The 27,365-nt window shown below is 33.4% G+C and overlaps 1 protein-coding gene across 5 annotated transcripts; it reads left to right on the top strand.

Moving 5' to 3' along the window:
• The first annotated feature begins 139 nt into the window (after window positions 1-139).
• On the top strand, window positions 140-26,668 carry LOC148624772 (uncharacterized). 5 transcript variants are annotated; one of them, XM_088567661.1, is made up of 12 exons: window positions 140-229; window positions 7,666-7,729; window positions 17,074-17,177; window positions 18,152-18,245; window positions 18,955-19,127; window positions 20,074-20,170; window positions 20,531-20,560; window positions 21,959-22,053; window positions 22,691-22,931; window positions 24,694-24,975; window positions 25,439-25,555; window positions 26,091-26,668. In XM_088567661.1, the coding sequence occupies exons 2-12, from the start codon at window positions 7,669-7,671 to the stop codon at window positions 26,231-26,233; spliced, it is 1,437 nt and encodes a 478-aa protein (XP_088423787.1). In that variant the 5' UTR covers window positions 140-229; window positions 7,666-7,668; the 3' UTR covers window positions 26,234-26,668. The 5 variants fall into 5 exon arrangements, with proteins under 5 accessions (XP_088423787.1, XP_088423786.1, XP_088423788.1 ...); XM_088567660.1 differs by lacking the exon at window positions 140-229 and having other exon boundaries at window positions 7,427-7,729; XM_088567658.1 differs by lacking the exon at window positions 140-229 and having other exon boundaries at window positions 18,979-19,127.
• The last annotated feature ends 697 nt before the right edge of the window (window positions 26,669-27,365 follow it).

The raw sequence follows: 27,365 nt of genomic DNA, 5'->3' as shown, positions 1-27,365 counted from the left end.
ATAAGCTTGATGACTAAAAAATAATCCTATTGCGGATATCAGACATAGACATTATTCTTATAAATTCAATTTGCACTTTTGTTAGTCAGATCAAATCGACTTAATGTTTTCATCATATACTATAACTGTATACCACTGTGAGATATAGTATTAAGCATTATCTGAGAGCTAAAAGGACAGTTTGTTGGAATTTGAGATTGATAGTTTTGTTTGATATACACAAGAACAGGTAATTATAGCTACTTGACAAATTATTACTGCAATTTAAGTACAATATTCAGAATGTCATCAAAATAAAACAAACGTATTGTTTTTATGCGGTGTACTTCTTTTTGCTGATTCACTATTTTAGAGGTGGGCAAATAAGGCGTGAAAAAGTACTTGCGAAATGAATTTTTGAAAACTATGAGATGGTAATTATTTCAACATTTTTCAACACTGCAAAACTTGATACCCACAAATATTTTACTCGAAAATTATTACGTTTACAATAATCTGATACAAACTTCAAATGGTGATTTTATTTTAAAAACTGACCAGCGACTGTTTGTTTAGTAGGGTTGAGAGCTTCACCAATAACCATTGTTAATGTATTATGGGAAAAGGTGGTCTGTACCATGGTAAAAAAAATGTGTCGGTCATTAAAAATGATTAACTTTTATTTTATATATTTGCGTATCATCTGCATCTTCATTTACAAAAATGCGAAATGTCAAACTTCGGGTGAAACCGATAGTTGCGCGTCAATCAGTGTCAGACCCCACCTAAAATGGAGATTTCTTTTGCATAAAAGCTTGATTTTACACATATTCTTCCCAGAAACTGTTCGTGCCTCGCTTCGCTTGGTCCGTCATCTTGTCCCGACCGACCTGTAATCCTGGGTTTGCCCATGAAAATCACGGACTTAAAACGTTTTACATATTTCATATTTACAAAATTCATGTCGCATGAGTTAATATTTTCACAATAAACAAGAGCAATATCCAGATTCTTTGTCGAGGTTTGTCAATTATAATTCTTTGATTCTTATTTTTTTGTATGCAAACATGAACGTGAGCAATATAGTTAAAACAAATTATTTCAGTCATCCAAACGCGTTTTATTGAAATTTAACGACATTTCATACATCAATCGTCCTAATACGCTTGCCTGACTATTACTATGAACTGTAATGATTTATTCAATCTGTAAAGTTTGGTTTTGAAAAATTGGGACTGGGCATTGAAGATTGTGACGAGTGAAAGATGAAACATTGTTCATTGAAAATGATGGTCGTTTTTGCATTGATTATTGGGAATTGGGAGTGGACATTGAAGATGCGAAGAGAAGACGGGTCGGGATTGATGGGTAATAAAATGGATCTTTTGAGATATCTGATAGTGTTATGGAGATTGGTAATAGTAAGGGGAATTGTAAATCGGGAGTGAAGTAAGGCAATGAAGATGAAAAATGGTGTAAGAAGGATTGGAAATGAGAAGTATGCAATGGAGATAATGAATGGTGGAAGGAGAATCGGGAATGAGGAGTGGGCAATGGAGATAATGAATGGTGGAAGGAGAATCGGGAATGAGGATTAAGCAATGCAGATAAAAATGGTGATATGAGAATTCGGAATAAGGATTAGACAGAAGAGATAACGAACGGTGGAAGGATAATTGGGAATGAAGAGTGGATATTAAGATTGTTGGATAGAGGATGGCTTCAGAAATGTGGATTCAGAGTAGACAAGAGACACTGATCACTGGAAATGTTGGATTAACTAATGAAGTTGAGGGGTGGGGTCGGAATTATTGGAGATACGAAGAAAGGAATTAACATTATAGATTTAGATTGGCACTGCAGACTTGGGATTGGAAGTAGGCATTCGTGATGATAGTTTGGGCTTGGATATTAAACTTGTAGAAATGGAAGTTGGTTGTTTGGGACTTATACTTGGATAAAACCAGGGTCTAATCCCCTTTGTATGTTATTCGACAAATAAAATATGTTTAAACTTTAAAACCAGGGTTGAGGCTGATACGTTCAAATGTAATCGATTACACAATGATTACTCGGGGTAAAATATAATCGATTACATCATAATTTCAATATGATTACTTTAATCAAAGTAATCATGATTACGTCATAATTACTTGTGATTACTTAAGATATTTTCACACATGTGAATGAAAGAAAATAAAGTTATTTCTTTGGTATAATTAATGTAATGACATATTTACTTAGCAAATTAATTCATACAATTTTAATGCAGAAGAAAGAATTCATGTATTATATATGTTGTGTACAAGATGTCATTTCATACAAATTGTACACATTACAATTTGTATTTAGACTTTGTACAAATTATAATTTATCCAAAATAAGCTGAGACAAATCATAATTTGTACAAAAAATATGCCAAAATCACTTTCAACTTGTACAAGAAAACTGACAAGAAACACCATGAGCCTCGTGTGAACTATTTTACTGTATTAAAATAGACATGAAAGATTCTTGTACAAGTTGAAAGTGATTTTTGGCCATTTTTTTAAACAAATTATAATTTGCCCAAGCGTATTTTGCACAAATTATGATTTGGGGAGTGGATATTTTACAGTGCCCAGAAGATGTATCAGTTGAACATTACCTCGCGGTTAACAAATACTTACAATTCAGGATCTATCCATTTCACTAAATAAATGTTCCTATAATACTGTTAAACTGAAGACTCAATCTTTTGGTGGTTGTAAAAGAAAAAAAAAGAAATGAAAAAAAATATTTAGCAATCGGCAGGTTCCGTAATTATATATAAATCATTTTACTATAAATGGAATTCTTCACACTAGTTCAAGTTGATAGAACAAGAAACTCATTTTTTCCTTAATTTTGTTATACGTCGTTCCAAAACAGATATTACCGCTTTTTATAAGAATTAATGGTTTCCAAATTATGACAAATATCTTTTAAGTACCATTCTAAGATCTGCAAATAGCAACTCGTTTGTCAATTTTATTAAAAAGTCATTTCTTTCATTTTGACAAAACGTTCAGAAATAGGCACACTAAGGGTCAATTTCTGTAGTAGGAATCAATTAGGCAATAGATGTACCAGTTCACCATGTTTTGGATTTTGATAAGATGCAAATGGTGAGTACCGTGAAAAATCTTCTTCATTTGGTCCCACAATATTGTAAAAGGACAATAATATTTTTTTTCCCTTTGATAAAGTGTGGTTTTCTTTATTGACTTTGGACAAAATTTTAAATACGACATGAAATTAAGGGTAGGTGAGTTCAATCAATGAGAGAACATGGGTACGTCTTTAATCCGACATATTCTAAATGACATATTGTAAATAAAAATATATGATCTTTCAACCTATAAACCACCATAAAGCATGAATCATATGCAGACAATCCATTGATTATGCAAGTAACAGTTTGATATTTCTGTATTGGCTTCACATAATTTTTTTTAATTTAGTTTTTCTTTATATTAATTGTTATAATTCTAGTTTCTAGATCTCATCATAATGATTTTTCAGTATATTTTACTTGATTTCATTACTAACGTCGTGTGATCGTTAGTTTTGTCTTGTGTTTGTTTAGTTTATGATGAGTTTGTTTGTCTGTTGAAAAGCTTCTCCTTTTCTTTTGATGTTTTCCATATATAACTTAAGATATTAAAATCGTTCAGCGCCTGCAAGTTATATCGATGGAGTCGTGTAAAATAGCCTCCAAACATTAGGTGTTCATTTGGGTACTCAATGAACTCTGAAAACCAGCGCGATATCTAAATAAATGGGGAAGGGTTTGAAAGGAAAATTTTAAAATTCCTAATCAATTAACATAGTTTTACTGTCTACCAAATATCATTGTTTTCAAAAAGATGATCGTGCTTTTTAATCTTCATTTATGGATATTACTGCACCCTGTGAACGTATACAAAAGTTTGGCGTCGAAATACATTTTTAAGTTATTAATTAAAAAGAAATAAAAGTTTGGCGCCAGTTAAAAGCACAAATTTAAACACCTACGATAGATATATTTTCCATAACAATTTACAAATAGGGAATAACCTTTGATTTTGTTTATCCCCGTTTAGTGCATGTACATAATGATCACGTGATAATAATATGTTTACAAAATCGGGATCTGATCATACAAGACTTTGTAGATCCGACGGCAATACGTAACTTCGGCTTAATTGTCTTTACTTAATGTATTCTGAACATTAAGAATGTTAACTTAATGTTATCTATCGTACGATGACTAAATTTTAAGAAAAAATGTAATTCGTATGAAAAACATATTTCAAGTGCTATATTTGGTTTTACACGATCTAGCTTTATAAAAAATCCCTGAGAAGTTATTTTAGGTTTTGCGTTACATGTATATCAAATCAAAAGACAACTGACTTGCCTTTTTTTACTTAGTAGTAATAGTAAATGTGACAATGGCGAGTCGGACTTTCTGAATAGATACCAGCAATATTGAATATACCTTAAAAAGATATAGAAATTTCAAAATACTTTTGATAAACTGATATCAGTTGATACCAGGTGTCAGTTTTAGTACGGTATCCGAGCGGCTGAATATACTGTGGTACCAATTCTTTTTCATGAAAATTTTGAAATATTAAAATTTTGAATAATTAAAAGTACAATATTGTTTCAATTGCAGCTATTGGATCTACAAATGAATAGAGCATACATGAACATTGATATATGTACTTAAAATACGGGATTTTTTTTTCTTCTATTCAGTGCGCATCAATTTATCTACCTTTGGTGTAGAACCAAGACTTGTTTATTAAGCAATATAAAAGTAACTGCGGGACCGAGCGTAGAGTGACATTTGGGATATTGAGCATGATAAATGGGTTTTTGGAAAATAAGTGGTGTGTACGGGATGTCTTCAACAAGTATTTGAAATCGTTTTGGAGTATAAGAGTATATGAACTGAAGTATAATATTGAATATATTTCACTTTTACCAGTTTATATCTAGCGAGAGGAACACGTCTATTGTCGTTCGGCAGCCTATACAAGAGGAACAAGCCTAGTGTCGTTCGGGCAGTTGATAATAGAGTTAGGAGGATATTGTGTCCTCTTCTATACACGACATTTGCATTAACATGGAAATCACACTTGATTTTAATAGTTGAATTTCTGTAGTTTCTAGGACATGTTATGAACACTCAGTAGTTATTTTTAAGGTTAACCGGGTTATCGCGCGGGTGATATCCTTGGGGTCAAGAGAGTATGAATACTTTACAATATTAAAGGTGTCCTCTATAAGTTTTAGATATATTTCAATTACAACAACATTGATGAATGATTAACTTTTAAGGTATACTTAAAAAAACAACAAAAGTAATGAACCTATTGAAAACGATGGCAATTTTTTGTATACGAGATTTTAACAATTCGTATTTGTTTTAAGAAGTATACGGAGGATGGTAATCTATATGTTTGTCATCTTTCTATTCAACACAGTCATATGGAACGTATATGAAAAAGAATAAGGAGTTTGTGAGGTATTTATGACTGACAAAGTTTATGATGTGTAAAAAGGAGTTTGTCAGGTATTAGTGACTGACAAAGTTTATGATGTGTAAAAAGGAGTTTGTCAGGTATTAGTGACTGACAAAGTTGATGATGTGTAATGAAATGTTCAGTTGAAACTTTACGATTTTGAGTCCAAATATAAAGGTGATTAGTTGAATCATAGCACACGACCCGAAAGGTAGTCAAGGGCGTTCAAAGACAATGGACACGAACTAAACGAAAACTGCAAACTATGAATTGTCAAGTCAACTTTACGTGATGGTGCATTCATTGTCAAGCTGAATCTTTAACAAAGTAGGATGTCTAGTTGCGACTACTTTATGTTTCTTAAGATTCGATTGAGCTTAAGACCAGTGGTTACTAGGTAAATTCAATTTTTCTCTTGGCGTACAGGTCAAATGTACACACTGGCCGGTATCGTGATTGAACTATTCATATTAAATTGTTGAAAAGTGTATAGTTAGCGTGCGTCGTTTCAACGTCATTCTGCAACTATTGTTATAATTGGTGGATGGATTTTCCTTTTATGATCATTTGCATATTTCATTCAGATACTTCCATTAATGGCGGATGCATTTTTCTTCATTTGCATATTGCTGCTGCGGTTTTTTGGACGAATGGTTTTATCCAATCACAAGTGGTCAACACAAAGTAAAATCGTGCACTAATATAACAAGTAGATTATAAGACAAAGACCATAGTGATACAAAATAATGCATTCAACATAAAAATCTTTAGAAGAGCTATCGCTGCGCTGTAAAAAATGTAATATCGGGTTAGTCGATAGTGATAAAATGAAGAATTGAGAGGACGGTTCTTCCCACATCGGCGGATCAAAGTGTTCGGCGATTGGAACTCACCTTTTTCTGGACCCACTCCCCATTCTGTATCTGCGCTAGAACCAACAACATAGTTCACTCGATTTGGATTCGATTAAACCGAAAATCCACTGTAGTCACACATTTGATATTGGTACAAGAACGTTTTACATGTAAACTGTGTATGTACCTCCAATAATATAAACCATCTGCATCTGATTATTTGCTCATAATGTGCTTTTAATTGGATAATAATCTTTTTCACTCTTATTCATACACATGCCTATAATACCTTTCGAAGGAACCTTTTAATATTTTCTATGGACCTAATTATAAATCATAAACCACCAAACTGTCCTAGAATACCTGGCATATTGGTCCATGTTCTACTTTTGTAAGCATCTTATTATTATTATTATTATTATTATTATTATTTGTATTTGCCTCTGTGTTTGTACTTTTTTCCTGGTGTTAAATGCTTAATTGAATTCTAGCAGCCATACTTAGCAGAAAACCTATTAAAGCGTGTTTGTATGTACGTAGGTAGTCCACCTATGCCATCAGTTGATGTATAAAGTCATCAAACAGTTAAAAGTCGATTTAAAACCATTTTGTAAAATATCAATTTTGTCGCACATATGCGAGCGCCCTAAAAGTTGTTATTTTCCAAGTACCCCATCAAGTTAGACAATAAGGCGAAGACAGGTTTCTGTCTATGATGTATTTATTATATATCGGATCATTTTATGCCTATTCTATCATAACTACCCCCAGTGGAGAAACAATTACTTGTATAATATGTGTTATAAAGCTTTCATTCAGGTAATAATACGTTAAATAATATCATCCGGAGAGAAACCGGAGCCGAACCGTGCGTTAGTCTGTCTGTTGCGCTGTCGTGCGGTATAACGTATGTTTGCAGTTTTTGCCATTGACAAATCAAGTTTAATACACCTTTAAAATAGTAAATTTAAGATGTTTTAAGGGACCTCCCCTGGCGAATGTTTGTTGTCACGTGGTTTTAGGTGATTGGCCGTTTACAATTATAATGCATTTTCAATTATCGTTTAAGTTTTTGGCTAGATGGTCGACTCCAAGTTCTCGGACTTTAATAATTTCCAAGACGCCGTCAACAACATATAATAACTGTGTGAAAGACAGTTTCTATTTAAAGATCAGTTAATAAACAATTTTCAAACATGTATTAGGAGTAGTCGCACGGATCAAAGCAAAGCAAAATGTGAGAAATAAAATAAGTGAACATTGAGAAAATAATTTTCCATTTTTTTTTCTCTTTTAAGACCATGATCTGGATCTACAATGTTTTAATTCTACTAATTTCTGGAGAATTTCTTGAAACAGTCGGTAAGTAAAATTTATATAAAACAAAATTTACAAATTAACAGATCATACGTAAACTTGATGTTAACGTAATCTCCTTGTGCTTCCCTGGGGTTTTAACTTTACCTGTTGATAAATTTACTATTTTACTACCGAATGTTAAAGCGTTTACTACAGTTTGTAAATTTATGTTTTGTCGTATATCATTATGTATTTACGATCGAATTTAACATTGGTTAGAAAGAGATATTTTCATATATCGGTATGCTTGTGTTTGAGTTTAAATTTAAACGTTAGATTTACCTTCTGTTTTTATACCGACATTACCTATCACTGTGTTGAATAAATTTGAAATGTTTAAAAGTGGGGAAAACGAGCTCTGACTGTAACTTCAAGTTTGGTGTCTGTATTTGTTGTACGCATGTGTCCCTCCGATAAAAAAAATACTTGAGATTGGAGGATCATTAGCTTCTGAAGTGGGGGCCTCGCAGATTTGGGAAATAAATGTTCTGGCCCTGAAAAAGTTGAAAATTAATTTTCTGGTCTACACTTCCTAGAAAATAAATAAGTATCCTGATCTAAATCCAGATACTCTCATACAGTGAAATGGAAATGCATAATTTTTGTCCCGATGAGGTTAAAAATAAATTTTCTGTTACGCAAAATTGCCAACCCCACAAAATTGGCCAGACCGGCTCAGAATCAAATGATTGCCCCTAACTGTGCATACTAAAAAATAATCTTGAATTACTTGTGCAATTCAAGTCGTTTTTTAAAATCAATTAAAAATATTGCTAATTGACTTGGCGTATGGTTTTACAAAATTCCTGGCACAAAGAGTCATTGAAGCTATCCCATACATGTAGACACAAACTTTTTTAAGATCTGAGACTATATCTTGAAAATATGAAGAGTAATGATCGTAAAATGCTCCATATATCGATGCATCAAGTCGATTTTCGACGTTCATTAATTAAGTTGTTTATTTGCACTATTTATTTGGACTGCTGCATCAACTTTTCCGATTTCTTCATTTTGTAAGCCCTTTTGTACAACTGTGATTTATGGTTTCATATAGATGATTCTTATAAATTTGCGTACTAGTACCATGAAACTTGCTCATTGTTTTGTTGTATTCTAAACCTACTTGAGATTGTACGTTTACTGTACAATAATCTCAGATGTTACGGACAATGCTAATAAATAAATGATCCAAATTTCGGATGATTTTGTTCTTTTTATGTACCACCTGTCCTCGAAGCGCTCAATTCAACAAACTTTTTTTAAACCAAGTTCATAGCAGGGTTTGACACTAACAGCAGTCCAGGAGTCCTCTGCCTACCTAATTTGAGAGAGGACTACCTGGAAATTTTAATTGGTAGTCCTTCGTACTACCTTAATCCATTCTTAAAATTTGACTTTACCTGCAGACATGGCCGCAAGATAATTTTTAGGACTACCTAATCAATCAGAAAGTTCTTTTGGCCACCTAGCTAGAAAAGTTAAGTGTCAAACTCTGTATAGCATCATGGATGGATTTTCTTGGCCTTTTTGTGTACTCTATAAAGTATTTGATTTGATTATGAGAAAAAAATGGCTAACTGATTTTAAAGAGTGATATTATGCCACAATTTTGCTTACTGGAACCAATTCTATACTTCCAGCACTCCTAAAGAATAGGTAACGATACAATCGCTTTATGTAACCAAAATTGTCACTGATTTTCATTATAAGACTTTGATGCAGCAAGTCTGATTATTAGCATCGATATCCCGTGTACATTACCAGCATTCTCAGCGTCAAGAAATCACCACATTATGACGTAAGATCAACGACTCGACGTGTCACGTAATTATGCGATAATTTGAGTAATATGAACAAATTATGTTCTATGTGGAGATAATTGGTGTTTAAAATAAAAGTACCGAGAAGTATCGGTTAAACAGCTCGTATACAGGATATTCTCATTCTGAATGGAACAAGTTGCCAAAATGAATAATGAAACTGGCACAATTTGTACCAAAGAAACTGGTAAGCCTTGAAGTGTTGCGCCAGAAACCGAGAGTCGATCGGAAGTAAAAGGCGGAAAGGCGGGATTTCCCATCTTTACATCTATCAAAACGATGCAATTTTACTTATTCAGTTTTGAAATGAAAAATAATTTGCTTTTTGCCAAAACAGGGAAATTTAAAATTGTCAATTTGTTTAAATTTCAATTATGAGTACTTCTGTCTCTTCACAGTAAGTTTTGCGTATTTCTAAAATCACAAGTTATAGTAATATAATGTACGTATACACATTACATTGTTAATCGTGATGCTTAGGTTAGTATTTAGTGGCTCAGTTGACCGTGTCTATTTAACAAACCATTTTAAAAAAAAGTTGGGTAATAAGAACTTTGTCGATGGTGCTAAAAACAGTGTAATGCCCAGTGTAATGCCCGGTGGCCCAATGATCGTCTATTTTAATGCAAAATGTCAATTTCGTACGTACGTTAAACTTGAGGAAATGACTGTTTATCCCCTTTTTAATCCCTGATTGGAGAACCCACTTTCATAAATTTCTGGATCCATCCTTGTGATTGTTAATTTCATCAGAATGAAAAAAAAATTCAAAAATATAAACCACAAAAATACAAAATTTGTCATATAGCCCTTTGTGTCCTTGCCTGGTCCACTGAGCGTAATAGTATAGTAAAGTCACAACTGCGCTGTTAAACCTACTATGTACGTTCAGATAAATGGATATCGGTAACCACCCTCTTACACTTTAAAGCAATTTTTTTTATGCACATATGAAGTTAACTTAATGGAAATTTGAAAAGGATGTTTAAAACGTATATTAAAAGTCATTATTAATTGGAAACTCATAATCACGGGAAACATAAAGATTTGTATCGCAGGCATTAAATGACGTCACAGTTACAAAAGTACAAGAGTGAAAACGTTTATCACTTTAGTCTATTGCATTTCAATAGCTATTCCGGCTATGAAGACATCAAAAATGTTTTACGAATAGGAAAAACTTGCTTCCTATAAACGAACGTAATGGCTGCATTGAATCCATTTGACTATATATTCTAGTCTGGGTTATTCTAATAAGAGCTATTAAGATTGATATCAGAGCCATTTAGAATTAACTGTTGGTGTCATTAATTAACTAACTATGCAGTTAAAGCTGATACATGTACAAAGACCATTAAAGTTGGCTTCTATTATAACATTACAGGAAAGTTGTGGGTAGTAGAGTCTGTAAAAGTTATGCAAATTTTACACTTTTATTGATTAATCGCCTTGATGCTGTGTGATAAAAAGCTAAAAAAAAAGTGGCAACATAAATTCATGATATCATTTTCGATTTTTAGTTATTTCAGGAACTTTAGACACGTTTTATAGGCCACAAATACGGATATTAGACGATATTTCCTTAGAAACCAATCCTTTATCAAAAGGGGAAGAAAAATGTATATGCTTAGTGACGTTTCTTTACGTCGGATGTTGCTGATTAAGTTCAAAGTGTCTAATTTACAATAATGCATAGTTCAAACATAATACGCATTCGATTCGCATTCAACAATATATATTATATTCGCATTTAGATACAAATTATAGAAATCACAGAGTGTTTACAAACTATACGTTTGATTTAACATTTTGATTCGGACTTGGCTGAGTTTACGGCTGTAGAATGTGGATTCTAATGCATATTTTGCAAACTATCAAAAACATATCATTACTGAACGAATTGGCAATGTGTTAAATTGGATAATTCGCATTGTAGTCTTTAGTAGGTCTGAATGGCTCGCGATTTTGAACATGCCGTGTTTGATTCGCATTGAATTTACATTAGATGTTCGTGTGAACAAAACATAAAATTTATTGTTCTGAATAATTGTGTAACCTCGAAAAGTATCTCATTGACATGATGATACCAATATCCTATTTTAAAAAGACGTCTTAAGTAAATCTTCACTTTGCGAAGCGAGGCTCATATTTTTGATTGGTGTCATGGCCGTAGCCAGGATGGTATGGGGTACGACGTCCTTAGACCCACCCCAAACTAACTCTTTAGTAAGCAAAAGAATGTTAAAACCATTAAAAATGAGCTTGAAATGTGTTAAGCAGTGTTAAAGTCGAGAAATTTTGTCCAAATAATTGCCCTCTGAACACCCCTAAAATATGTCTAGCTAACTCTACGACACAATATCTCATCACTTATATCCCTACGGCACCACTGATATCCATCATATTCGGATATGGCATGATTCCTTTTGTAAGTAGATAACCGCCTTTCTGGTTATAAGTACAGTAACGTTACGAGATGACATCGTATTCAAATAATCTGATACTTTGACTGACCGGATAGCAATAAGTCACATGTGTCGACACTTATATCATTTTGATGAACTTTTATTTATCTTTAATAGGTAATTATTGGCATATTAAGATAAATGATAAAAATCGGTAGTAGATTGAGTTTTATCAATAAAGCCTAAGAATTCTGGACCAGAAACCGTGGTCTAGAATGTGTTATCGTTCACCGATAGAGTCAATCAACTACGAGTGACTCTGTGGACCGTTCTTATGTGACAACATCAGCAGAAATAGGTATTTAGGGTCCTTACAATGGCACTATGACGTCCTTACCTTTGGACCGCGCTACTGGAATCCATATAATACAGGGATTTGAAATGTGGACCGTCTGTACTTTTCGAATGCCTTTTTGCATGTTGCTAAGTGGACAAGTGGACAAGTGTCCACTTAGCAAGATTTCATGCGGTTAATTGGTTAATTATGCACCTGCATAAGCTTCGCTTTTGTTTACAGGCAAGAAACCAGTTATATATCCTTTTTTCTGTTATTTCAAGAAAAGCACAGATTTTTTACGTACACTCGAAAATATTATAAAAAATGTTTTTAACGTGGCATTTTAAATATTTAAAGTTAAACCACAACGAAACCGTTGTTGTTATTCAGTTTATAAAATCACTTTAAATATCAAAATATCATTTTAATAAGGTTCGACCGCTACCTTTTATTTGACGCCACTTGACAATTAAATTAATGACCAAAACACTTTTTTTAAAGTGTCTCAAATTGGACAAGACATTTCGTATCAATAAAAAATAATACTTTAATCGAGTAAGGCAAACCACAACATCGTTTGTCGTTATCGCAGTGGGTCCGGTTCGTGGCACCATCATGATTGTGCAAAATCATGTCGTCTGCAAAGTCACAAAATAACAATTCACGGAAAGAAACATTCTGTGCAATTACCTTAATAGGTTGTCTCTTGTGAAGATTCTAATTACCTTTCCTAATTACTGGCTGTTTACAAAGTAAAAGGCAATTTTTGAACATTTCATTGTTGTCCAGGTTCGGAAATTGATCTGGGCGCCTCCATGTATAAGAGTCGAACGCTTCAGGAGACCGTCTCCTCGTTTATCAAAGTCCCCTGGTTTTAGTTCAACAAACCCACTGGTATCATGTCCATTTTTATATTAATTTCAGTATTAATTAAAGATTTACAAAATACCCACGCAGTCTGTCTTTCTTTTGATCGGAGTTCATTGTAGTGGTGCAATTCAGTATACGCGTGTTTGCGGAAACAGGCGATAATTATCTGACATATTATATCTCTGCCACAAAAGGAGAGGCGGAGTTGAGATGACAACACTTATAAAACGCAAGGGCTCTATCATTAAAATCCACTGTCTCTTCTTTCCTTATATTTAACGACCGTTCACTCTTAGTAAACCACAAATGATCAAATTTAAATGAATTTCTTTGAGGTTTTAAAATTTTATCAGATAGAAAAGTGTTATTTACAGAAGAAATCTGTATATAAATTGCCAAATTAACCGTTCTGAAATAAGACAATAATAATTTATTGTACAACTAACTAATAAATTGAGTGATTTAAGGGGGGTATTGACCATTTCACAGTCTAGATTGTAGGGTCGAATCACACATTACAGGTTTTAAATAAGGATGAACATGCAGTGAAAAACAATACAACGAAATGCATTTTAAATTTGGTAATGATTCACCTGCTGAGTAACAAATTGAAAAACATGCTTTTTCATGCACGTAAGGAGTGCATGTCGCCAGAAAACTGAACGGATATTGAGATTTTATTTGTTCTGATGTTCAAGCCAAACATTTGATTTTACTTAAATATCCTATGTTAAATATGTTTATAACGATGTTTGACGTCGATTACGGACGGCAATTTTGATGTTATCACCGATGTAAGGGCTTTCATATCGCCATTGGCTAGTCCGTGTGACCAGCTAACAGGCTAATCTTCTCACCTGCTTTCATCCCCCTGGAGTCGCGTGCAACTTGTCGTCTGCGTAAGACGGTATTACGACCGACTATCCCCTATTTGTCTACAAACGTGTAAAACAAAATCCTCTTGTCATGTTAAACAAATGACAATTATGTACCTCTTACAACCTTTCATCCTGATAAATTGATCAAAGCCCAAGTAGCGAAAGAATTTCATTAAAGCCGTTTCGTCTTTTCGTCCATTGATTATTTGAGCGATTGTAATATCGGAAAACAATAGAAATCTATTATCTATAGACGGAATCTCGATTTACGAGGGCGTATTATGAAAGCTAAATATTTTATTATTAATAATAAATAATCGAATGGTCTTTATCATAAATATCATTTCACTTTTGATTTTTGCTTATCGTATAGACATCAAAAATGGCGACAATAGAAAAAAAGAATTCATTAGTCCATGTTAGCTCAGGCTGTATCAAATGACAATACACTATCACGCCTTTTAAGTATTGAAATGTAATATTCATAAAATCTACCGCATTCTGTAATGAAAACAATCAGTTGTTTTACTACACTTTAAATAGGAATAAAAACTTGCGAAACTTTCCTTTTAAAAAGTGCACTGTTGTTTACAAATCAAAATAGTTATAACTTCGCGCGGATACAAAACAAGTACACATCAAGAAAAAACATTTCAAGCACTATGAGAGCGGAAGATTAAGCGCACTATAAGCCTTGTTTCATCGGTCAATACCAAGTCAGTACCATAACTTAATTATATTTTTGTTTTGATTTGTATTTGCTTATATTTCCCTCTCGTGGTCTCGTTAAGAATTAGCTTGCAGTTTCAATTTTTGTTTTTGGAATTTGGTTATATTAACAGCTATAATTAATTTATGTATCGTTACGTAAAAATGTTTTTCAGGAAATCTGATATCAGACCCTTATTTAGAAACGCCATTATAAGAAGGAAAAAAAAGAGAAATTACACTTTTACACTTTGACTTTGACTCGACTTTTTATGAGCAACTCGGCAGGTGTTTCTAGAAAATCAGAGGACGCTTAACCTATCGGTGCACCTGATCCATGCTCCCAGTATTTAGTGGAGTCCGAGCTCATGCAAAAAACTTGATTTTCCAATTTAAGGGGACATACGCCCTTGGATCCGTGCCAGATCACATACTGAGTGAGTAAGTCGGAAAGGGTGCACCAGTTGTACGCTTAGTTGACTTTTTGGAAAATGCACCGAATTTTGGCCAAAATACTTGAGCCCATTGTGTACATGGTGAATCAAAGATTGTCCGGGGTTGGACCCCCCCCCTCATTTTATTAGAACATATTGATTATTTTGTGAAAGTTAGTGCCAAAATGACAGCATTGAATCACCCTTATGGATGTATTAAACTTTTAAAAATTTCTGCATCCGCCCCTGGAACGTGTTTTGTTAAAATGTTTTAAACATTATTGGTCTATTGTCTCTGAAGTTAATAGTACAAGCATGTAAGTCGTCTCTAAAGTTTTATAACCATTAACAAGTACGGTCTGCAATGTTGACTATCTCTATGAAAGTAACTTCCAAGGAGTCGCTTTTAGACGTCGTCGGTTGTGTTTTAGTTGTTAAATATATATTAGTCTTTGTCCTTTACATTTATGACTAAAATATTCTCTTCATTAGCTATTTTTTGTAGTTATGACGTCACACCGATCATTCCTATTAGAGTTTATCAAAAGAGTGATATTTTAGATTTCAGACAAAATATTTATTGGAATTTAGTTGTTTTTCTATTATTCTATAATCCATACTCAACGCGGATAAAACATTTTTTATAAAAAGTTTTATGATACATGTAAGAACGTGGGTAGAAAACATTAACTTTAACTTGTAGATTCTGCAATATTCTTTGTTCATGTTAAATGTATCGATATGAACATTGCTTCTGGAATGAGTCGGGATTTTCACATTAAGCATTTAGTGAAAAAAAAATTATAGATTGAGAGAACCTTATTTTAATAAATGCGTCCTGTAGGTGGCATATCAGATTGCAAATTACAATTGCAAACAACACTACCGTCATATCAACAATACATATTTAGGTATATTGGACAACATTTCTGACATGTAACTTAGAATTTGCATTTAACTTGGATAAAAATGCATATGACACGGATTTCAGATAGCCATAAATCGCTATGCGGTTAATGATAGCAGGCGATCAGATACGAAACTGCAGGACTCAAATTGTTATTGAATTATAGTCTAAATGTGTGAGAAAAAAGGAAGACAATACCTGCATCTAAACTTGATCAAAACGAGATATGTAATTAATACTCAAATGTCATAGCTATGGTTATGAAGCAATATGATATATAGCAACGACCAAGCTTATTCATTTGAGAGTATAGACGATCGGAACGAATGGATAGCAAAGATACACCACTTAGATAACACTGATCCATTTTTTAAATTTATTAATCGGATATATGCTCCAAGATTTAGAATAGTTCAATTTGCGTATTTAATTTGAGTATTCGTTGTATTTGTTTACATATCCTACTTACTATATATATAAAATGGTCTGAAAAATTCACAACGATATTAGAACTGTCATATTTGGAAGGTAAATTTTTGGTCGTTCCCTCCGCGGGACTAGAACTCGTATCTTGCTTGTACCTAAGTAACAACGCTGGATTTATCCTACGAGGAAGAATGACTCGGCCAGCAGAAGCTATATTTTATTTAGCCTAGCTGGCCGAGTGGCCTAGAGCGCTGGACTTCGAGCAGGCAGTGTTAGCATAGACGTCACAGCGTTATGAGTTCGAGTCCTGTGGAGGGAACGCTAAAAATTGCTTTGCAAATTTGACAGTTCTAACATTGTTGGCAATTTTTCAGACCCTTCTGTATTCCCTGTATCAATTTGGTCCGATGAAGCAGTGTAGCGAGTAGAGTCGTCACATTCTGAGACGTAATGTTTATATATAAATATATCTTGTCAATTGTTCTTTTTTTGTCTATGTTCTCTTCCGACCTTTTATCCCATCACTTAACTTTAGAATTGTTTTAACCTGCTACTTCAGAATCATCTTGTAAATTCAACCATAAGCTGTACGAAGAAGGAGAGAAGTGGAACCCCGTCCTGAATTCCGTTGGTGCTAATTGTGCCGAGTGTACCTGTATAAAGGTATGTTCAGGTTTCTTTTTAGGCATGGACCATTCGATTTTTTCGAGGCTTTGTGTGGATTTGCTGGGAGTTTTTGGAAAACATATTGCCCTTAATTTCGTCAAAAATAATTGGACAGCATCTTGGAGTATTCCGTATTCTGGCCAACATTTTGCTCAAAACAGCAGACAAGTTTACATGTGTTAATCAATAATCTGGCTCGCATTAAAAGCCCAACTCCGAAAATGAAATGATACGTGCCTTTCACTGTCAGGTGCTGGTTTTTTACTTACATTAATTGTACTAAAAAGGTATGTCTTGGTTTTTACTTTGAATAGTAGTGCACGGTGAACCGATCTCATTTGCAGACCTATTTTACCACCGTGACTTTGAAAACATTTCTTTTCGAACATTCGCCTATGTCTTTTCAACTGATATACATTTCTAAAATTTTCTTGTACAAAATTACTATTAGGAAACCGACATATCCTTTGTAATTAATACGATGTTGCTCGGACCAGAATTGAACTCTATATACACAAAACATTTCTTAAAAAGTATAATAAATGTAGGAACATTTCTTCACCGTACGACTTAGAATCAATTGATTGCACCCACCCAAACTGACTAATCAAGAAAAAAACATTTACATTTGGTTTCGATTTCAACTTTCACTACATAATATAAGATGATTTTTAGCGCGGCATGTGGGCTGCTTCAAATATCTTTTTGGCGAACAGCGCTTCGACTGATGCATCAATTGAAAAAGAAGGTCGCAAATTCTTTTGATTTGCCTATAAACATGTCACAAGTATTTGAAGTCCTTACAACATAAAAAAATATTGATAACTAGGGCAGTATTATACTTTAATGATTTTATTTTAGTTCAAATACGAGAATCAGGATGTTTCTTTATTTATTATGTTTGTTGTTGTATGTGTAATGAAAAAGAAAAGAACCGCACATCGAAACGTTAATGAAATATTTTGTTTTAGGGTAGCGTGAAGTGTGAAAGGACTGTTGTATGCCCCCCTGTGGAGTGCAAAAACCCTAAATTAGATTCACGAATGTGTTGCGCAGTTTGTGAAGGTAAGTATTAAAATGTAGACTATTTTTTGTTGATCATAAGAATGAGTTAATTGCTTTCTATAATGTCTTCCAGTTTTAAACGCTTACATGAACGAAGGGCCAGTTTAACGTTCGTGTTAAATGACCTTTTTATGTTAAATTTTGAAAGGTCAGTATATCTTAAAATAAATGGGTACAAAAAGGATTTTGATAGTAATAAAATGCATTAAAACCACACGAATTGTCAAAGTTCAATAGAGAAACACATACGGTAGTAATAAGATATTGAGAATGTGAAAGTAGAACGGCATGAGTTGAATAATGACTATTCTATTTATGATTTCTATGGAAACAAGTTATTTTTCTCGCATGAAAATTATGCACTTTTGAATGTTAGATTAACACGATCAATTTTCTTTTTTCACATTTCGCTTGAAAATGCACTTCACTTCGATTTACAAGGCACTGTGTGAAAATCACGATTTTCTTGTAATTGTTCAAAAACGAATTTAGCAAAGTTGTAGCATTACAGTATGGTTAACAATCCAGACTTTGTCAATTGAATTTGAAGCACTCGTACTTGAAAAAATAATACACACAGGGAAATGATATAAAATCACCAGTAGTTGTAGCAATACACTCCGTTTTGAACTGCACTATTTTGTGCGTAGAAATACATGTACAAAACAATTACTGAACAAAGAGGTGAGATGGGACTATTTTCACGTAGATTTTGACAACATTCCTCCTATAGTCACCAGCGACACGACGACCAAGGGCAGTGAAAGCAGACGAGAATGTACATACGCGGGGAAGAAGTATTCACATTTGGAAGTATTTCCATCCAATGCATCGGGAATTATACCTACATTAAAAAACCAGTGTGTGAATTGCGCATGCACAGTAAGTATTTGATACCGTTGGGGTCGGTATAATTTTGGAGGGGGTTACCCTTTTTAAGATAATAAGATAAATCACGTTAATTACAGTTAATATTGGAATGATCAGGGATAAACGAAATACTGATGAAACATAAAAGGGCGTAAAATTACAATTTAAGCATTACAATATGTTCCTGATTTCCTTTAAGGTTAGTTAAGGCACGTTTATTGTGTCAATGACATCATACTAAGGCGGTACTCATACAACTTAAAAGGTTTGAATTCCGTTCCTACATACTTTAACTACCAAATCAGAAAATGACTTACCAAGCAACAACTAGCATTGTACGCGCATTTTTTTACCTATTATTTAATATTTTTACGTTTCTTTATGCTTCGTGATATTTTCGTGACATCTGTCTTTAATCTTTGTAGGCTACAAAACACTAATGTCACTTCCCATAGGCTTCAATGTTAATTTCAATTAGTTATGGAGCTTCTACCTTTAGTTTAACATGAAGCAGACTATACATTACCTAAAAGCTGCATGTGTACACTAATAGCCCTTAAAATATCATGCGGGGTTTATCACCTTGCAGTGGGACACCGGATCCTAGAAGACAATGACTAAAAAATATAGAATGGGAATTCCCCTACATTTCACAAAAAGGGGACTTCATGCAGAACTCATAAAACATATTTAATTCAGTATGTTACAGAGAACATTTTATTTAGAAATAAAGGAAAAATAATTCCCTGCCAAACACAAGCTAACCTGTGCAGATTTGATGTGCACTTTTTCCACAGCAACATTACACAAGTGCACTAAAACTTGTGTAGGACTATTTTTGCGTTCATTCTAAAAGCTCATTGGTTGAATTAGTAGTATGTAACCTAACTGTAGCACGACTTGTAACAGATCATTGTCATGTACATGTTCAGTAATGTAGAACTCCATTTATTTACAGAATGGAAATGTTCTTTGTCACCTGAAAAGCTGTGATATACCAAGTGGCTGTACAAAGTTAATACCACAAAAAAATGACTGTTGTCCAAAATGTGCAGGTAAATAAGCTCTAATAATGGTTTAGAGGAAACGGTTCTGAAAAATGTCATTTCTCGTTTTTCTGTTGTACCTTTCTGTTCGTGGATGTTTGGTCACTATTGGTTGCATACTCGATTTAACTCTATTTAAGGTTATTCATGCAATTATTTTTGCGTTTCAAAAACCGTTTAGAAAGCGGTCATAACCTTTTTTATCGCAGTATTCATTTTTATATCAGAGTAGATGTAAATAGTCATCATATACATCTGGGATCATTGAAGGCTTTACACGAACGAATTTAGTGCTTAACAGGCTACGGATTTATAACTGTACAGGCTCTCCCCCTTTATGCGAATCAATATATTAATTGGCATTTGTAGATGGACCTGAAATTACAAAGAAACCTTCTGGTAAGATCTTACTCACAAAAGGAATAACAATTATTATTTCTTATGCACTAAATAAGTTACTTCACTTTAAAACTAAATATTTTCATCGTATCAAAACGTGGTTGTATTCATGTACATGTAAAATATATTGCATGGCGAAATATAGCTTAAATTGTCAAAAAGATACATAGATGAAAGATATCGTTTTTTTTATTTGAATCATTTCTTTTTCCTAGTGTAGATTTTGGCTTATCTATCCTCAAAGTATCTCTCTACAAATTAGTATGTTGTCGTGTGTATAGTAAAATGATTTGTAATAGAAAAGGTACTAAACTGATTTTGTAACATCTTTACAAATCTTTGAGAAAACCTCAAATTTAGTTTGCTCAATTAACACCCTTTGACTTTTTCAACTAACACATTTGTCGTCTTACCCATAGGGGGAAGAGTCACTACGACTAGTCTAATCAGTCAGTTTTAGAGAAGTCAATTTCAAAAATGACACTCTTACAATGAGAATTTACGAATGATATTTAAATTTTCATTTATTTACTTCAGACGGTTATAAAAACGTAGCCTTTCTATTCAAGGGCATAGTTATCATCCTTTTATCGCCGTATATAATATAGTCGCCTGACTATTAAATCGTCGGCACAGTTTATCCAACCCTATAAAGACCTATGGTCCCTTGCGGTGATCCGATTATTAAATTTTGAAATCCATTTTTCTTTTCTTTAACATCCAAAGAATGTGTTTATATTGCAATTTAGATGTTTAAACGCACTTTTGCTATTGTACTTAGCTAATTATTCACTTAAGAAGTAATCGCTCATCATTTCGTTGTCGCCATACTAAGTCATGTGACTTCATAAAGCTAGGTCTTCGATATGTTTAACTGTAACAAAATTTTGACGAAAAAAATGTCTGGTAGTATTTATGTGCGTTAGAAATAGCCAGGATGATAGGGAGATGCTTGCTTTGCATGCCGCTTTTCTTGTACACATGTTCTAGTTATGTTCAAAGTTTTGAACTAAAATCTGAAGACGGAAAAGGTAAGCGAAACTTGCGGATTACACTAGAAAAGAAAGTAGCAAAAAAATTACAGTTAACGAAACTTTAATACATATGTATGTAAGAGGAAATATTATATTTGTCATCGGTTAAAGGTAGACTTTGTGTTGAAACAGTATTAATCTTTTTGTTTTAGATCTTGTTTTAAACGTTAGTTACAAGATTAGCAAGTATTATATGGGAGTGTTCGAAGTAGTTTCAATCAAATACACAGTTTGTGTATACAACAACTCTGTTTTCAGTATCCATCAATCATATATCTATGAACAAGATAAATGTATGGTATATTAATAAATATTTATCAGATTTTGATAGATGTTATGATGGATGTATTAATGTTACTTGCAGATTGCATGGCACACGATGGAATACACAAAAACAACACGCAGTGGCACCCAGTGGTGAACGGCTCTCCTATGCCTTGTGTTACTTGCAGTTGTTTGGTAAGACATATTTAGGGTTTTGAATGAAAAGGGGGCGGGTTAGCTCATTAATCAGGTAAATGGTCCTGTCTTTTTTTTCAGCTAACTGTGTTATTTTTTTTATTATGAAGAAAAATATTCCAATTAGTTGCATGATGAAAAGTTATAATCATGGGTTTCAAGACAGGAGAAAAGTATTGCACAAAGACGTAGTCGAACAAAAGACAATTAACATTTGTGTCAGGAGACTTAATGAGGGAAAAATTTAAAAAGAAAACAAGAGTTACTCTGCTTGAAGCCGCATGCACTTTAAGGAGAGCACATATTCATAAATTGCTTGAATAATTTTAATTCTTTAAAACGCAGATTTCCTCAAATTAAAGTTCAAACGTTGACCAATCAGATAATACGAAACCATACTAATCTCCCGAAGCGTATGGCTTTGTAGTATATCTCATTTGGAGTCTAACTAATTTCCTTTATCCCTTTGAGTGATATGGTAGAACTTTTCATTTGCATGCATATATCTATAGTGAGGGATGAAACGCCGAAAAATCCAGCAGTCAAATGAAACACAAATAATTTGGTTTTTTTTTTGTTGTTCTAACCGGAGAATAAGAGGTTATTGAAAATTGCACGTTTTCTTTGTCTGAAACAGAACGGAGTATTCGACTGCCAGAAAAAGCAATGTCCGAAACTAAACTGTAAAGGGAAGAAACGAAAGGTGAGAGGAGAATGCTGTGAAAGGTGCCGGAAGAAAGGACGAAAAGGAAGGAAAGGAAGAAAGAAAAATAGAAAAAACAGGAAAGACAAGAAAGATAAAAATAAGGAACCTGCAAATTGTAAAAATACTAGAAACAGAAAGAAAGATAGACGGAGAGGAAAAAATACAAGGAAAGGTATGACAACTATTTAAACGCATGTCATTATGCCAGATCGTTGTTGTTCTGTCAACGAGGCGTCGTGCGTCGTACATTAACTTCCACTCTGATAGTTTCTACAGTTAACAGTTAACTTCAGGGATAAAGCTGCTCTTTATACCATTACCTGAACAGGTTTTTCAGTTATTCATCAGGTAATGGTAAGAAGATCAAATCTATCCTTGACATGTTTTGGTACAGCTCTGCTTCTGTTTGTCGACGATGAAAGCATTCTTCGACGCCGTCTCTCCGTTCGATTCTATTTTAGGGTTATCAGAAACCTGACAGATTTTGGAGATAGTTATTCTGGCCCTAAAAAATGAAAAATCAGTTTTCTGGCCTACACCTCCTAGAAAATAAATAAATATTCTGAGCACAGTCCAGATATTTTCATACAATAAAATGGAAAAATAATCTTCCCCCGAAGTGGTTGAAAATAAATAAATATTCTGATTCCCAAAATTTCAAAAATAAATATTCTAACCCAACAAAATGTGCAAGCCCCTTCATAATCAAATGGTTGTCCCCTAGTTATAAACGCTGGACAGACGGACTAGATTGTTAGATCATTTGATCAAAATGTTTCCGTATGTAATCTTTGCAGATATTAAATTATACAGACACGCATTCATCTTTGTATTTCACTTATGTTCATGGTAAACTGATACGTACTCGCAAATAGTTGCATTCTTAAACCATGGTATATACAACATCAAATTGTTTTTATTGAAACATTGCTTTGTTCGTGTAAAATGTTTTTACGAAATTGAGCAGTAAGACAGATCTGAGAACATACATGTATGACTAAGCCAAACAAGGGGACGTAATCCATCTTTGTATGTTTACCATAACTTGCACTGGATGAACATGTAATCTATATATATTATTTTTTAAACGTGAATCATAAGATTAATGCTAATGCCCAATATGTCTTGTTGAATTTAAAAAAAACGGCGCGATTGTAAAATTCTCATATTATGCATCAGTGCAAATAAGAAGTGCATAGAACAAAATACAATATGTCTTAATCCATTTCATGTGTTCGGTAGATAACCTTGAAATGTGAATATTAGTAACTATAGCAAAAGCCATATATATGAAATTCTTTAAGGATTTTAGTACATTTAAATGCATATGGATCATATATATCCCTTTATTTGTTATGTTCTAGGTCTCGCGTGGATACATGTCGGGGTACAAATTGCCAGTTGAGCCGTGATAAATGAAGGTTTTATTCAGGCTTTTCGTCTAATCACTGCTATTATGTTTCGTAATAAGTAGGCTCCTTACCACATTACAAACACAGTAAAGTGAAGGGATGTACGGCAGCCTCTTTCCCAATTACTTTTGTAGCGGCATGCGGTGCATAAAATTATATTAACTCTTATTTAAATTCAAAAATCAATGTTTTAGCAGTATGCACACTGACCCTTTCCCTTTTAGCAAGCAGTCCAGCTAATCCGCTTCAAGTCTATGGTTATACCATGAAGTATAGAGTTAATAACTGTACTCTAAGTTCTAATTTGTGGATAGGTGTCAAAGTATGGCAGCATATGGTCGATAAGGAAAACACACTCCAGTTCTACTAAACGCTGTTAAATGTTTTTTGGGAGATTATGAACTGAGTAAGTAACAGAATCACAGAGGTTCGTCAACGCCTGCAGTTACATGAGCAGCGACTAGACAAATTTTACTGTAAATTTATTAATTTATATCTAGCTTACCATCTTTTCTTTTATAGGAAATAAGAGAAAGCGGAGACCCAGAGTTAACAACAAAGGCTACTGTTTGAAAACAGACGCTAAAGACATTTCTATAGTAAAACCGGATTTACCGGTATTGTTCCCAAAGAACCATAATATCACACAAACATGTGCGCTAAAGAACTTTTGTCTTCCAAAGAAAGCAAACTATCTTGTGTACAGACATTTTGATGAAGATCTGAACATCGCATTTTTTGCTTTTGATGACTTGAAGTCGGAGAATTTAGATGTATGGCTCTGGAGCCTGAATCACACGGAAGGTAAGTCTCAATCTATAGTGTTTTTTTTTAATTATCATCATTTAGCAGTGGTAAAAATGAACTGGATTTCCAAACCTGTTTCTCCTGAAAACAGGGAGAAAAAATAACATTCTCAAGAGTTTTGAACTTCAGGAGAGTGGTGTGAATTCTGCTTTGCAATACCGGCATTGATACTTTCGAACAGTCTGAAATTATCTGAAATGTATAACAACGGCAAAGCTTTATTGTAGCTTCATCGTGCTTTGACACAATTAAAAAATCAAACAAAAAATAAAAGAAATTAATTTCCATGGAAGAAGTTATGCTTTGGAACTAAGAGGATTAATTAAATTCAAGCACTGAAAGAACTTATCAAATATTTCATAAATTTAAATTTAAAATAATGAGAATGAAGTCTTAGTCAAAAATAATGTCAAGAAATATAGCATGACAGACCTTAAGTTAGTGCTGACATCTGTTTTAGGCACAAAGAGTGAATTCAAACACAGCATAAGTAATTTACAGAAGCTAAAATATCCAGCTAGCTGGTTTAGACAACAAATAGAGGATCCTAGTATAATATTTGGAGCAGCTAGAAAGAGTAAGTATTTTAAGAATTTCGTAAGTAGTCCCAAATTATAACAATGGCGGGTTCGGATGCAGACACTTACAGTAGAGGTGAGGCCCAGGTTATTTCGTCATTTTGGCAAAATGTGGCACACAATAAATCCAGCAAATTTGCGGTTTCAGCACTGAATAAGATCCTAATTCCAGTAAAGTTGATAAGCTAATAATTGAAATATTAGCTGTCTCTTATGGTTGAAATTTGACAAAATCCTACAATCTAGACAGCCAAGAACACTTAATGCATGTATAATAGCTGCTGTTTCCGAAATGATTGTACGCATTGCAGAACATTTTAAATTCAACAGTGAATTGCAAACATATTACAAAAGATTAATTATGTCATATGTTAATCTTCCAGTCAATATTGTAATATAATTAAATTTCATCTGACTATCTTAGTACTGTATTGCTGTATCGTGTGAATGACACATACATACCAAAAAGATTTTAATTTACAACATTTTTAAAAGTAGACTTATGACGAATTTACATTCTCTTTCTTCTTTCAGAAAAATTAAAGACATTTCAAAGGAGACTTTTTAGAACATATGACAGATGTGAGAAAAAATCCAAAAAGCGATGCACTACAAAAATATTAATGCAAGAAATATTATGCGCAGACTTTGAAGAAGTTGTGAGAAAATGCAGTTGAGAATATGAAGTTCTTAAACATTTAAGTTGATTTGTGCTTTATTTGTTAAAAGTCACATGCTTTTTTTTTCAAATCAAAAGCAAAGTTTTTTTTTTTACATTTCGCAATACTTGCTACTTAAACTCTGATACGCCGGAAGACGAACGACTTCTTTCTGCACAGCCTCGACCTACATTTACCGGAAGTGACATTGAAGCAACGGGGAGGGAAACGGTTATGCGGACAGTAGTGGATAATGGTTGTGAAAGGACTTTCATTTTGTCAATGTTTTTTTTTTTTGCATGAAATCTTTGTATATTTTAAGACTTGGTTGTACAGTAATTTTCATTTTTACTAAGTTTATTTTTATATTTGTTGATATTGTTTGTTTCATGCATATAGCTGTTTTATTTTCCGACCAGTAAGTTGGCCTCTATAAATGTGAATACCAAACGTTTTGATGCATTGTTACATTTTTATACCTTCTCACAAAAAGATAGAGACCATTTAATTTGACACGCGTGACTGGCGACCTATTTTACATTATTTTTTTTATGATTTTCTTCCCTGTTTTAATTTATCGCTTCATTTATTTGATGGATATCTTGCGTTTTTCAAAAGGATGATGAGGAACAGCTGCTAATTATTTTTGATTTGGTTCTTCTTGAGAATACTCTTTCATGTCTGACAAACAAGCATTAAAACTTAAGGATTGATGAAATTTAAAGGATAAAACAGAGAAACTAAAATACAAATATTAAACCGGCAGAATAAAGAAACCATATAAAACAAAGAAAAAGCTAAAAATGAAGACGCCTACAACGAACAATACGGTGGGTGGGCTGGGTGCACTGGTACAGAAAACTTCGAAATTGCTGAAATTAAAGACGGATATGACAGATTTTTTGTATATTAAATCTTTTCTTAGTCCTACCGTTCAATTCGAATATACATGTACATCTATTTCTGTCACATTATTTCAATCGTTCCCTACTCCGCCTGCACCCTAATTAAATCTATGAAGACCACGCCACGTGCACCAGGGTAAATAATTCGTTTACAGATCTTCATGCTGGGTAGAACTAGATAACACGTCCTTATATCTAGGCGGCTTCCAATAAAATTTTGGATATTTAAAATGTGAAATAATGAG

This window comes from Perna viridis, chromosome 2 (genome assembly GCF_037379345.1).
Source record: "Perna viridis isolate PV_CMFRI_1.1 ecotype Kerala chromosome 2, ASM3737934v1, whole genome shotgun sequence".
Classification (NCBI taxonomy): Eukaryota; Metazoa; Mollusca; class Bivalvia; order Mytilida; family Mytilidae; genus Perna; species Perna viridis.
This window is presented reverse-complemented; position numbering and strand designations above follow the sequence as displayed.

What these genes read in the sequence shown, in the direction of transcription:
- LOC148624772 (XM_088567661.1), top strand. Translation starts at nt 7,669, where the DNA reads ATGATCTGGATCTACAATGTTTTAATTCTACTAATTTCTGGAGAATTT. An exon ending in AGGAAAAAATACAAGGAAAG is followed by an intron (nt 22,932 to 24,693) that starts GTATGACAACTA and finishes TTTCTTTTATAG; the next exon opens with GAAATAAGAGAAAGCGGAGA. An exon ending in GAGCCTGAATCACACGGAAG is followed by an intron (nt 24,976 to 25,438) that starts GTAAGTCTCAAT and finishes CATCTGTTTTAG; the next exon opens with GCACAAAGAGTGAATTCAAA.